The sequence below is a fragment of the Colletotrichum fructicola genome, assembly GCF_000319635.2.
Source record: "Colletotrichum fructicola Nara gc5 chromosome Unknown KSG_Nara_v1_contig04, whole genome shotgun sequence".
NCBI lineage: Eukaryota > Fungi > Ascomycota > Sordariomycetes > Glomerellales > Glomerellaceae > Colletotrichum > Colletotrichum fructicola.
Genome location: NW_027094054.1, coordinates 5,089,499 through 5,102,797, shown reverse-complemented (window position 1 = coordinate 5,102,797; position 13,299 = coordinate 5,089,499). Strand labels below are relative to the sequence as shown.

Sequence of the window (13,299 nt, the reverse complement as noted above, 5' to 3'; positions counted from 1 at the left end):
CAGTTCTTAATTTTTTTTTTCTACAAACATGGGGCTTATATGAAGAGAGAAGGACAAAGAAAAAAGCACAAAGAGAGTAAGTCGGGTTCCTCGAGGTGTTAGGAATCCGTGGGTATGGGTTGAAGTGGATTCTGTCCCTAGTGACTGATGAAGAACGACCAGTTCGTTTGGGTCTCCAATCATGACTCCTAAAAGCAGGACACCTTGGAAGCAATATGAAGCTAACTCGAAGTCGGCTTCAGTGCGAGCCGTGGCTATGCTTTAGTGTCATCCGCAGTCTGTCAGCTCATCTGACGGGTGCTCAAGCCGTTGGGGCTCCGGGCCCGGCCGGCGGGCATTTCGGACTTTCTGCGGCCGAGACCCGAGAGTGGGGCTAGCGGCCGGGCGTCTACGGCACAGTAAAAAACTGTGCGGAAAATGGAAAACGCAGAAAAAAGGTACCCCCGAACGGTGAACGCCCCACCCACGGATCGCACCGCAGACTGGAGCTGGACCCTTCAATCAACCACGCCACCCCGCTGACACCCCACGAACTCATCATCGACAACTCCAATTGACGCAGCCATGGCGAAGACGAAGTCGAAGAAGAGAAAGCAGAACGCGCAGGCCGATGCGCCGAATAAATTGGCTAAGACGAGCGCGACGACAACCACCCCGCCCCCGACCGACAGCGATGGCGACGCCACCTCCCTCGAGCCTAAGAGCTTGCAGACGGTCATCTCGGACGAGGAGCTCGAGATCGCGGTCGATACTCTTAAGACACTGGCACAATACCCGAATCTGATCAAGTCGCGAGCATGCAAGGACCTTCGTGTCGCCGTCTACGACTTCCGTCAGGCCTCCGCAAGCGATGCTCGTACGTTTTCGCCACCCACCGTCCCATATCAATTAGAACAAGGACTGACATCTCGAACCTGCAGCTGGATCGAACCTCGGCCTCGTCGCACGCATCACATCCGCCCTTACCGATGAACGATACACAGAAGCCAGGATTCTTCTCGCCGAGATGAAGATCCGCGAGCAAGAGCCGAAGCTCGGCGCCCTGTGTCGCTGGGTGCGAGACCTGGACGTCATCAGCGGCTTGTCGACAATACCCGGCGGAGACGGCTCCGACATCAAGCGCAGCGAACAGGATGAACAGCGCCTCCGGGTTATCGACGCCATCTTACGCGTGACTGGCCCCGTCGACACCAACCCGAATGCCCTGCCCATTCCATCAACACCGGGCATCGCCCTTCAGGAGATCTGGGACTTGCGTCCCTCTACGCCCTCAGAAGAAGTGTACGCGTCTGTACTGGACAAGACAATATTCAATTCGGCGCCGGCGTCACTCGCTACCAGTCTCCGCATGATCGAGAGAACACCTGGACCCGACAGAAAGCCCCCCAACCATCACGACGCACTCCTCTACACCAATGCACCCAACACGATTCCCCTCGCCGCAGACCGCACCGATATATCATATCAGCCACATCCCATCGTCCCGAACCTGGGCGTGATCAAGAACGTTCTGTCGTCAGAAGAGTGCAAAGCCATCATCGCCGCCGGTGAGACGGTCAATTTCCTCCCTGACGCGCCTCTCCGCGAAGACGGCGACATCAGCATCCTGGCCCACAACTTCTACTGGGTTGTCGACCCTCTCTTCCATGACACCTTGTGGTCCCGCGTCTCAGCACACGTCCCGGCGTCGGTCAAAGGTCGTCTAGCACGCGGTCTGAACCGCCGGTTCCGCGTGTACCGCTACGTCCCCGGCGCAGAGTATCGCGCGCATATCGATGGTGCCTGGCCTCCATCCGATGTCCTGCCGGACGACACGTACGTGTACGACGCCTCGCCTGAAGGAAAGAAGCAGAGTTCGCTGTTCACGTTCTTGATCTACTTGAACGACGAGTTCGAGGGCGGAGAGACGACGTACTTCTTGCCGGCAGCGAGAGAAGGGACGCTGAATGCGTACCCGATCAAGCCTGTGATGGGCAATGTTGCGTTGTTTCCTCATGGAGATACTAGTGCGTTGCTTCATGAAGGCACGGGCGTGAGGAAGGGGGCAAAATACGTCATCAGGACAGAAGTGGAGTACGATGTTGAGCCATCGGAAAAGTAAAAGTTTATGATTTATTAATGACAAACCAAATATCCATATTCCACCAGCTATCTTTAGTCTGGCAATGTTGAAAGAATACAATCGAGGCTTCCACTCTGATTTCAGGTCGTCCTCCGCTGACGTCAAACTTTGGCTGTAGAAGCCTCCGTCTCCCCTTGTCCCAAGTGCGCCGCGCCAACAACGGTCTCGTCGTCATCCACAAAAGCTTTGTCGCCGAAAGCAATTGCTATCTCCTCAAGTGTGTGATTCGCCGTCTCGACATAGTAGAACTTTGCCAGAGCCACTGATATCAGGCAGAATCCTGCAATGATGACATAGTAATAGCCTCCAATGCCCGCGAACGCGTCAGGGGCCGACATGCCAATAGCGAAGTTGAATACCCAGTTCGAGCAGGTGGCGAGCGCCATGCCCTTGCTACGGGCGCGTAGTGGGAAGATCTCAGCTGGAAGCAACCAGGGCATGGGACCCCAGGTGAAGCCGTAGATGGCATTGTACTGAGAGAAACGTAAGCATACATCATCGTGCCATGCTAGGGGGTAAACCTACGATAACGACAAAGGCATAGATGCCATTCGCACGAACATTGATGTCAGGTATATGTGCCTCGGTGAAAGCGCAGACGATGCTGAGAGCGATGGCCATGAGAATACCTTGATAGTTAGCTTCCCGTGCATGAGTAGAAGAGAATATCGGAACTATGCTTACCACCGAGGATCAACAGTGGGCGGCGTCCCCATCTATCAGCTAGCCACCAAGACAAGGTCGTCGCGGCTACATATGGGATCGAGTTCGCAGCAGTGTAAAGCAGCGACTTGGACTGGCTCATGCCAGCCTTGGCCAGGGTCGTGGGCAGGTAGAACGAGATGACGTTGATTCCGTTCAGCTGAGCAAACATCTGCGCAGTAATGCCGACAATTGTCCGCTTTCGATAACGCGTGAACATCTCCCTCCACGATGACTGCCCAAGGGTCGCCTCATAGCGCACTGCTTCGCTGATTTCGAGCATGACTTGCTGAACGTGTTCAGCCTGCGTGTTACCATCCGGCGTATGCAGGTCGGCAACTGTCTGTATGCACTCCTGCGTGAAGCCATTTCTCGCCAGCCAGCGAGGCGTTTCTGGGAGAATGAAGGACATGGCAAAGAGAATGAACGCAAGACCCATCTGGATGAAATAGGGACCTTGCCATGACTCGCTCTTGGGCACGAGGTGGTAGCAGCCGTAGTCAACCCACGTCGAGAGCGCGTAACCTCCGATGAGGAACGTGTATTCGACACCTACCATGAGGCCACGGCGATGCGGTGCGGCGATTTCGGTTTGGATGACGGGGACGGTCATTGACAGAAACCCGACGCCGAATCCTTGAATCGTCCGTCCGGCGATGAATGTAGCAAAGTCAGGAGCGAAGGCTTGGATGAAGGCGGACGCGAAGTAGATGAAACCTCCCAGTCGAACACATCGCTTTCTGCCAATCATATCACCAATGTTGCCGGCCATCAGAGAGCCGATGGCGGCGGAAACTTGGAGGCATGCGACGAGGATACCTGTGATGGAGGGGTTGATGTCGTCGCTTGAGCCATGGGCGCCTCCGTAGTCTGCGAAGAACCTCTTGAGGAACACGGGGTTGACCAAGAGGCCGGCCACGATACCTGATTTTTGTGTCAGCCAAGAATATTATGGAAGACATGAAATTTTGGACGCACCTTGATCATAACCAAACAGGGCGTCTCCAAGTGAACCGAAAGCGCAAGTCATCCATAGCAGAGGCTTACCCCTGAAGGGGTAGCGAGCATGGACAGTCTTCGGCTTGATCTTTGACTCGAGCCATGAAACATTCGGCGGCGGTAGATCTACGACATTGGAAAGAACGGGAGCAGACTCCAGAAGAGTTGGGGCAGGTGGCTTTTCCATTGCTTCGATGGTGTGACAAGACAACTTCAATTCGCTGTATTAGGACGAACTCCAGAATACCTACCCCGTGAGGAGAATCTGGGGTTATTTAAAGCATCGACTTTCGAACTCATTCATGAGCCTTTTACCTGGAGCCGTCGGAACCGGTAGATGTCTGCAAATCGCGGGGTATGGTCGCAGCAGCTTCGTCAACTTGGCACGATTTTCAACCATCCCCACGATTGCGCCAACATAGAAAGAGAGCAACCGCAGCCTAATCCCTGTTTTTCCCCAGGCCTGAAATTATGCTAAAGAATCAGATGACAACACGCCCCTGCGGAGTGAACCGGTTCACAGGCTGAACAGGGGATGGGCGAAGACTTAACATCCGTCGGAACCGTAGATGTGCGTCAGTGCAGTGATTGGCCCGGATCCGTATGCCCACAACATGGGTACCAAGACTTCAAAGCTCGCGAAGAACTTTCCTTTCTCTTCAGTCGTATCCGGTTTACAGAAAACCCAGCTGCCGTAGCTTCAGGGAGTAAAGCTCCGGTGCCGGTGCGGAGTACTGAGATTAGATGGCGCCATCGGCATACGTCGGAGGCCGAGATCAGCCAAAATTTCAACTGTGTTTTATGCAGCCAGGTGAAGGGTATTACGAAAGTAGAGAATCGAGAGAAGATCCGCGCTCTTTTGTTAGGTCTCGGCCTCACCTTGAAAGCGCACGACGTTTTCTAGATTGAAGAATGATCATCAGGAGAAGACTCTGGCCCTGGAGGCTCTGTCCCTCGCTACTCTGAATGTAGCCAAAATGAGTTCACTGGTTAAAACCCATTCAATTTGGGGTCTCTGGGAGATCACGGAACTTGGCCGCTCCACGTAGAGTCCCAAAGCCAGAAGAGACCGTTCGCCCCATAATCTACAGCATGCTGCCCTGGCGATTCGGTCGGACCCTGGTACGCAGACCCAGCTGCATAACTAATGTGTTGCGATTGACCTCCTAGCAATGCACCATCACCCCTTGACTCTGACGCAAGACCAGGCTCCAAGTACTCATTTTGGAACGGTGGGATAACTAGCGCAAGTCAGCGTGTAAATATGAGCTTCGTAGAGGAGGTGAAGACGTACTCTGCTGAACCGAAGCCAGACTTTCATTCAGGCGCTGTGCAAAGCTTGGATTAGACCCATGCCCTTGGTCTGGCCCGTGAACCAAAATATTAATCACGGACTCAGACTGAGTGTGAGACGCCCGCTCCGACATTGAAGACCTGGGGTCAAGGTCAAGAAGAGGGCGCGGTGCCGCCACTGTATCGGTGGCGGTCGAGTTGGAAGCTGCCGTTCCGATCATAGCTTCGCCCTCACGTCGAAGAAGAAGACGTATGAGATTCTTCAGCACGGCGCTGCTTTGGCTCGACAACGACGACCTCTGACCTAGAAACTCTTCTAGCCGGAAGACCTTGGTAATTGGCCTTTTTATCCCCTGGGCCTGGTCGGAAAGCGGATCCGAAAGAGCGACCAGGATGAGCACAATAGCTGCGTTGAACATATTCATGGCCACAAATGCCACGAGGTGGCTTTCAGTGGCAAGCTGAGTGAGCTGTGGTAGCTCCGTCACGCTGGAAGTTCTTACTGCTGCGTCCCACCATTGTTCTGAGATTGCAGTTGGCTCGATGCCTAGTTCGTGATTCTCGTGAGGGGATTGGACACTGCCTTGGGAGGCTAGGCTCTGCGGGCCCCCGTGGCTTGCTGATGGCGAAATCATTTCTGCGACACTGCTACCATTCGGTCCTGGACTGCTCAAAGAAAGGTTCTCCAATTGCCGAGCCAGGAATGGTCGATGTAGCACAATCAGCAGGTTGTCGAATGTAAGCTGTAAAGACAAAGACTGTAGGAGATGCGCGCGTACACTCCATCCCGTGGTAGACGGGTCGTAGTCCCGCTTCAAGTCAAGGCATAACTCCGTCGGCAAACGGCGGCGCCAGGAGGAGAGTCGCTGGATGACGTTAGTGATGAGGGAGCGGTGCTCCGAGTCGAAGTACTGGCATGTTGCGCGTGCCGATAGAGAGCCAAATATTTTCTTCAGCGCTGGTGACGCGATGAGGTATAGCTGTGTTAGCTCTGTCTGATATGGCGAGTAACAAACGCCAGTGACTTGTGCTTGTGTGGCTTCAGAGCCAAAGAATGGCGACTCGCTGAACTTGGCTGGCAGATCGACGTTGTAGTCTTCGTCATTTATACTGAGAGGTCGCCCGTATGAGATCGAAGCGAATCTGAGCTGTCAGAATCCACCACGGAAGGGGAGAGAAGGATGTTTAAATGCATACCTATCCCATGTGTAGATAGTCCACCACACCCTCTTACGCTCTTCGATGTCATCGAAAGATCCGTCTTTTTGTCCCCGATGTAAATCCAAGGCGTGAGACATCTTGATGATTGCACCCAGCAGGGCAAAAGACAGGTTTGGTCGACCGTGGTACACGTGATGTGACCCCAAAAGGATAAGGGTCTGCACCGCTGCCAGGGAACGCTGATCCATGACCTGAACAAGCCGCATTTCTACTATCTTGAGTAAATCATCGCTCCACAGCCTCCAATCTTGGCTAACATCGTGTGGACTCTTTTTGGATTGATACCATGCTGCCATACCCAGCACTGTCGACAGCAGAGTCAAGAAAGGTGCTTCAGAGGGATGTGCATAGCCATCTTCAATCGACTGAAGCTGGCGACGGAACTTTGGCTCGTACACGACGAGAGAGAACCAATGGACAGCTTCGAAGTACTCCTCCAATAGCAAATGAATCGTGCCGAGATCAGGGAAGCGGCCATCGAGAATGGTGGATATCGGGAGACGCTGGCAGCCATTCCTTAGGAGAGGAGTCCGGGTACCCGCCCCACCGTCCGGAATGGCTGATGTCTGGTTCTCGTCGATTGTTTGACTACCCAGTCGATAAATCTAGTGGGGATGTTCGAGTCAGAAAATTGGAAGAATGGTAACGACATGAACGCTCCGTTACCTTGCGAGCGATGCCCATTGCAGACTCAGACTCCCCATAATCTAGCGACGGCCAAGAAACGTTTTGGGTGATCGTTTCTGCAACGTGATCATTCTCGGCATTTCTTGCCAGACAGTCCTCCCCCGGAGACAGAGGTTGCTCCGTTGGGAGGCTGGTTGCAGATCGGACATTGTGGCTAATCGTAGCTTGAGGCCGTCTTTCGCATGTTAGTCATTTGTGGCCCTCAGAGATTTCGATACATCGCATCCAGTGTTTGGTTGTTTTCTTACTTTCGTAATTTGGATGCGCGACGCTCACTGCGACTTTGAGGTCTGCCTTTTGGGTGTTCGTCCAAAGACGCCTGCTCGCAATCGACGTTGGCTCGTACACATAGCGAGCACGGCCTGAAGGCATCACACTAACACCTATCAGCGATCAAGCACGCTTGTTTGCAAAAGATATCGATAAAACCTACTCTACTCTTGTTCCGACGGCATCTGTTGCATGCGTTAGACACCCGTGTTGGCAGCCGACGGCTCGCAATGATAGCCGGAGAGCCGTCATCGGAAGCCTGTTGTCTAGATTCCGACATTGCGAAATGATGAGAGTTGCAGCATGAAGAAGACGGAACCGAATGACCGGCTGGTATTACAAGACATGCTTTGTGGAATTGGCACGCCAAATCGGTACTGGGCTACTACACAAGGGCTAGGAGCGCAATTGAGCGAGCATTATCCCAGTACAGACGGAACCGAGACCGAGACTGCTGAGCGATCGACATAAGTCGCGGTTCCGGCGGCACCCCTCACATCCTTACACTTGCCGCATCAGACTCCTCTTCTCCAACTTCCTCGGAACCGGCCCACGACAGATACTGGATCAAGGGGGAGACTGAGTTGACCAATCATATCACACTTCAAGAGAGGAAACAGTCTTTGGGCATCCACAGCCAACTTGCCATAATAAATGTTCAGGTCTCTGCGCAAAAGCTCAAATACTAATCCGCAAATGGTCATTCGTCAAGCTCCTATCTCATTCCGTTCAATTATCCATGAAGACGAAAGAACATCTTCCTACAAACGCACCCTTTCAACCGCTCTCGGCGCCAAGCAGACAATGCCTTCAGAGTGCCCACCCCCCGGCCACAGCTCACGAACGTCGAACCTTTCTTTCGTTCTCAAGAATCCACACGATGTCGAATTCGTCGAGCGACCGATTCCCCAACTCTCGTCACCGAAGGACGTGATAGTTGCTGTCAACTACACTGGAATATGCGGCTCCGATGTGCATTACTGGGATCATGGGAGGATCGGCCACTTCGTGGTAGAAGAGCCTATGGTCCTAGGCCACGAGTCATCTGGAACTGTGGTCGAAGTCGGTAGCGCGGTGACAGGCCTTCAGCCTGGCGACAAGGTTGCTATCGAGCCTGGCTATCCGTGTCGATGGTGCGCCGAATGTCTAGCAGGTCGTTATAACCTCTGCCCTGACATGGTGTTTGCGGCCACACCTCCACACCATGGCACGCTCACCGGCTTCTGGGCCGCCCCATTCGACTTCTGCTACAGACTGCCCCAGAACGTTACCCTCGAGGAGGGCGCGCTGATTGAGCCTCTGGCAGTAGCGGTTCATATCGTAAAGCAAGCTCTGCCAACGACGTTTCCTGGGGCAAGTATTGTCGTGATGGGGGCAGGCCCGGTGGGGATCTTGTGCGGCGCAGTTGCTAAAGCCTTTGGTGCGACCAAAATCATTGCCGTCGATGTGATACAGGAGAAACTAGAATTCGCGAGGGACATTGGCTTCACCCACGTGTACTTGTCCCAACGGATCTCGGCAGAGGATAATGCCAAAGCCCTTCTTGACCAATGCGGTCTTGAGAGAGGCGCGGACATTGTCATTGATGCAAGCGGAGCGGAAAGCTCAATTCAGACCAGCCTTCACGTCGTGAAAGCTGGAGGCACTTATGTTCAGGGCGGCATGGGCAAATCTGATATCAACTTTCCCATCATGGCCCTATGCCAAAAGGAGGTGGCTGCCAAGGGTAGTTTTCGGTACGGGCCTGGTGACTACAAACTTGCTGTTGAGCTGGTGGGCAGTGGCGCAGTACAGGTCAAGAAGCTCATTACTAGTGTGGTGGATTTCAGAGATGCCGAAAAGGCATTTCGCAGAGTAAAAGAAGGCAGCATAGGGAAGACTCTTATTGCAGGTCCGAACGAAGTCTCTTTGGCAGTACGTAACAAGAACCATACGAGTGTTCTCAAGTAGGGCCAGTGGTACTTAGCTTCGAGTTCATAGACATAGACGCAATCGAATCGAAGAATCAAGTGAATACGGGGTCGGCGTGGGCATTCCTTTGGTTCGGTGGGTCTGAAGTCAATCAACGAATTGAGCATTCGGCCAAGACAACTCCAGCCACTGCCGTAGGCAGGTGACACGCATTGCAATCTTAGCCTTTGATCTTTTGTGATCTCTTCAAAAGGAAATTCAAAGTATTCTGGAAAAAAAAACACAAATGATCCAAGCATTTCGTACTTACTGGGCAACAGTGGAGACAGCTGCGCTGTGCCATAGACGTCTATGCATCATCGCGCCAACGAGCAAGAGAGGTCTGCATCGGCCATTTGCCTAGATGTAGATCCTTTCCTCGCTGGGCAATAGAAGGTCACCCCATTCCAGTGTGATGCCAATTCTTTGGTATGCATACTTGAACCAATCAGACATCGTCACGGTCACCTTGCAGCCACGGCGCCCATCACAGCATGGTATGTCTGCTTTGCCCGACTGGAGTGCAGAAGATGCTTTACTCACATAGGAAGAGCACCACAACCGCCCATAAAAGCGTAGATTGTGTCCAAAATCTTGCTGGAAGAAAAGCTCCACCAGCATACTTTGGTTTTGACGGGTCTTTTGCAACATCATCGATATGCCGAGAGTTGAAGAGTTTCAGCTCCATCCTAGCGGGTGGGAAAATGACCCAGATGAGGAGCGTTTCAAATTGTCTACGCTCGACTATCTGTCAGCGATGACTTACAATAACTACGCGTTGTTTTTCAGACTCAATGATGAACAAAAAAGGTAAGTATTGGTGTATGCGGAAGAAAGGACGTATTATCGACTCTAACACTTCAATAGTCAAGTTGCGGACATACTGAAAAAGGGCCTGGAGCGGACACTCAGCCAAACCCGGCACCTTGTTGGTACTATTGAGAAGGACGAAGATGGCCACCACTCTATTGTCAAGAGGAAATCCAGCACTGTCAAATTCATCGTCCAGTACCTCGACCTTCCTGCCGACGTCTTCCCTTCATTCAGCGACATCGAAAAGGCGCACTTTCTGTCGGCTAAACTTGGAAATATCAATATCCTGAGTAACGCTCCGATGACGTACGGCGAAAAGCCAGAAGCTCATCCAGACAACAACCCCGTGGTTGCTTCTTACAAGGCTAACTTCATACCGGGCGGACTTATTTTGAACATGCACTCCCACCATTACAGCAATGACGTTGTAGGGTGGGGTAATTTTGTGAGACAGTTGGCCGATAACTGTTACGCCATTCTCAACAATACCGAGTTTCCCTTCTTCGACGCCAGGTGTTTGGATCGTAGCCGATTTATGTCGCCATTGGTGGCAGAAGAGTCTCGCGTAAATGCGCCTGCTCAGGCTGATCGCCATCCAGAGCACAAGCTCTCTCAATGCTTGATCTTCCATCTACCCAAGACCAAGGCAGCAGAGCTCAAGAAGGCCGCTTTTCCCGGCGACGGCTCCTGGATATCCACATATGACGCTATCCCCGCTCTTACTTGGCGTGTCTTCTCACGAATCCGTCAGTCCTTGTATAACCCGGATCCAGCTTCTTGTCCAATCTGGGGTGAGGGTGTCACCATGAGCAAGCGCCTGTCCAACCCCATGATGCCTACGCGCATGCAGGGAAACCAATTCTTCGCAACATTGTCAACACTTTCCCCTATCCCACAGTTGACCGCTGCTGAAATAATTTCGGATGCTCCTCTTTTCAAATTAGCAAGCTACATACGCCAAATGACGAATGGGGTGACGGAGGATTTGCTGGAAGGGGCCTTGCAGATGCTGGCACCTATTCGGAATAAGGCAGACCTATCGGTTCGCGTCAACTCTTTCCCACCAATGACTGTAGCCATGACCGATTGGCGAGACGCGGATGTGTGTTCAGCCGACTTTGGCTTTGGAAAGCCCAGTGCCTTTCGACACTTGTTAGACACCATGGCCGAGGGATTGGTCATTGTGTATCCCCCCCATCGTGGACCGGCCGGCGAAGACGAGGGTATCGAGCTACAGTTTGCGTTCGAAAAAGAACTGGTTCAGCAGTTGGTGAACGATCCGGAATGGAAGAAGTATTTCGAGTTCAGAGGTGTTGATGCCGAGGAGACAACCCCACCACATGGTGTCACGGATTTTGCTTCACAGATCTAATGCCGACGAGCTGGTTCGCAATCGTCCACTTGTGGGCAAGCAGACTTCAATATGAACAGTTAGAAGCCAGACGGTAGGTGATTTGTCTATTCGTTGAATCGTTGAATGGAAGCTTGTCATTAAGAATCGTTGGACGGTCTGGGAACTCATCATCAACTGGCGCAAGAGTAGGCTCCATAACGAAAGAGTGTTTATTTATAAATATAATTCAACGAAAGGTATTGGTCCCATCCATAAACGCCAACCGCCCTATCCAGTGCGAATCCCGCACGTATGCCACCAGTTCCCAATGCAAATTCTAGCCAATGCCCCGTCATGTTAATGCCCGCTAAAGACAAGAAAAGCTACAGCCCCAAAAGCACAACCAAACTCCACATCGATGGACATCCCCCCTCAAGCGGATTTACTGAGCAGCGCCGAAGATCTCGTTGAGGTCACGCTTGGCATTGCGCTTGATGCCGCACTTGTTCAAGCAGGCGTCGATGCCGAGAGCAATGTTGGCGGGGATGTGCTCACGGAAGCTCTCGAGGTCAGCGCCGTCAATGGTCTGGACACCGCCAAGAGTAGCGGAGACGACATCCGGGCGCAGGTTGAAGAAGGTCTGAGCAACCTGCTCAACACCGGGGTCGACATTGTTGAAGCCGGCAACGAAAACGGCGTCCTCGCAGTCGGGGTTGAACTCCTGATGGATGGCGCCCTGAGGGAAGACGGACATCTGGAAGGTGTTCATGGTGTTGGCGATGGGCTCGACGCCGTTCTCGACCTGGAAATTGGTGACGAGACGGCCCTTGACGATGACGTTGAGCTCGGTGGCCCGGTTGTGGACGTGGGCGGTGTTCATGCCGCAGGGGCCGAGGAAGCCGAGAGTCATGGCGGCGCCGTTGCCAATGAGGGCGGGGAAGGTCTTGGCCGTGGCGGAGGTGGAGAAGCCGCCCTTGCCGCGGGACTCGGATCCCTCTGGGGCGCCGGAGTCGTTGAAGTCGAAGACGAAGTCACCAGGTTGGTTGAGGAGCTTGACGCGGTCCTGCTGGGTGGGGGCGGTCATGAGCTTAGTGATAAGGTCCTGGTTGCCGGAGCGGGTGTTGACGGGGACGATGGGCGGGAGGACATCGTCGATGGAGCCGCCGTTGTGGCCGTCATGAGAGTAGCTGGTGTTGGCGGCGGGAGCCGAAGACATGGTCTTGGAGGGGGCAGGGGCGGCGAGAGCGGCCGCAGCGAAGAGGGCGGAAGACAGGATGATGGAAGAGTGCATCTTGATTACTGTTATTGTTGATTTGGTAGTGATAGTTGATGTAGTGTTTGACAGATAGGAAATCCTGACTGACAAAGGAAACAAGGAAATGGAAAAGGAAAAGTAGGAAACTGGGAGCTGGTCTGTAAGTTGTTTGCTTGCGTTGATCGTGATGATGAGGAGAGGTAAAACGGGAATAGAGGTTCAAACATCATTGTTATATACATGAACAGGAAAACTCCGTCGTGAGACTGTTTTCGATAATAGTAACCGTCTATTTTCGTGGTTGCTGTTATTGGTGCTGTGCCTCCTGCGATACCCGGCACCGATAATCATCCACGATGTGTTATGGTGGGGAGTGTGATGTGCGCCAGGCATCCTTCATCTGTAGTGCACCCGGGAATGGCATCAAGCTTACGCCGGGCCGGTAATAGCAACACCCACCGACACTAGGTCAGCACAGCCTGGCAGACTGCAGAATGGAGGGAGATACACACTGGGACTGCTGATGCTAAATGAGTTGGAACTGGCGAATCACCGAAGATGCGCGTTTCCTAGCGCATCTTGGCGCTGATGGGCGACAGGGATTGACGTTCGTTGGGGGCTGTCCCGGGCAGTGCGGTGCCAACTTGCTGGGTT

At 53.1% G+C, this 13,299-nt stretch overlaps 6 protein-coding genes across 6 annotated transcripts; 3 read left to right on the top strand and 3 right to left on the bottom strand.

Moving 5' to 3' along the window:
• Positions 1–564: 564 nt before the first annotated feature.
• CGGC5_v008252 (uncharacterized protein) lies at positions 565–2,101 on the top strand (the record flags this gene model as incomplete). Its single annotated transcript, XM_032025175.1, has 2 exons — positions 565–856; positions 921–2,101. 2 exons carry the CDS (start codon positions 565–567, stop codon positions 2,099–2,101), a joined length of 1,473 nt encoding a protein of 490 aa, XP_031892138.1.
• A 122-nt stretch (positions 2,102–2,223) lies between these two features.
• On the bottom strand, positions 2,224–4,010 carry CGGC5_v008251 (High-affinity glucose transporter; the record flags this gene model as incomplete). Its single annotated transcript, XM_032025164.1, has 4 exons — positions 2,224–2,595; positions 2,648–2,751; positions 2,807–3,748; positions 3,803–4,010. The coding sequence occupies 4 exons, from the start codon at positions 4,008–4,010 to the stop codon at positions 2,224–2,226; spliced, it is 1,626 nt and encodes a 541-aa protein (XP_031891845.1).
• An 836-nt stretch (positions 4,011–4,846) lies between these two features.
• On the bottom strand, positions 4,847–7,021 carry CGGC5_v008250 (putative transcriptional regulatory protein; the record flags this gene model as incomplete). The annotated part of the gene is made up of 5 exons (XM_066151995.1): positions 4,847–5,064; positions 5,118–5,151; positions 5,215–6,259; positions 6,314–6,942; positions 7,004–7,021. The coding sequence occupies 5 exons, from the start codon at positions 7,019–7,021 to the stop codon at positions 4,847–4,849; spliced, it is 1,944 nt and encodes a 647-aa protein (XP_066008626.1).
• Positions 7,022–8,098: 1,077 nt separating this feature from the next.
• Positions 8,099–9,244, top strand: xdhA-6 (putative D-xylulose reductase A; the record flags this gene model as incomplete). Its single annotated transcript, XM_032025142.1, has 1 exon — positions 8,099–9,244. One exon carries the CDS (start codon positions 8,099–8,101, stop codon positions 9,242–9,244), a length of 1,146 nt encoding a protein of 381 aa, XP_031891850.1.
• Positions 9,245–9,902: 658 nt separating this feature from the next.
• Positions 9,903–11,429, top strand: easC-3 (Acyltransferase easC; the record flags this gene model as incomplete). Its single annotated transcript, XM_032025131.1, has 2 exons — positions 9,903–10,054; positions 10,112–11,429. 2 exons carry the CDS (start codon positions 9,903–9,905, stop codon positions 11,427–11,429), a joined length of 1,470 nt encoding a protein of 489 aa, XP_031891851.1.
• Positions 11,430–11,832: 403 nt separating this feature from the next.
• On the bottom strand, positions 11,833–12,681 carry SR1A-3 (Spherulin-1A; the record flags this gene model as incomplete). The annotated part of the gene is made up of 1 exon (XM_032025120.1): positions 11,833–12,681. One exon carries the CDS (start codon positions 12,679–12,681, stop codon positions 11,833–11,835), a length of 849 nt encoding a protein of 282 aa, XP_031891852.1.
• Between the last annotated feature and the right edge of the window lie 618 nt (positions 12,682–13,299).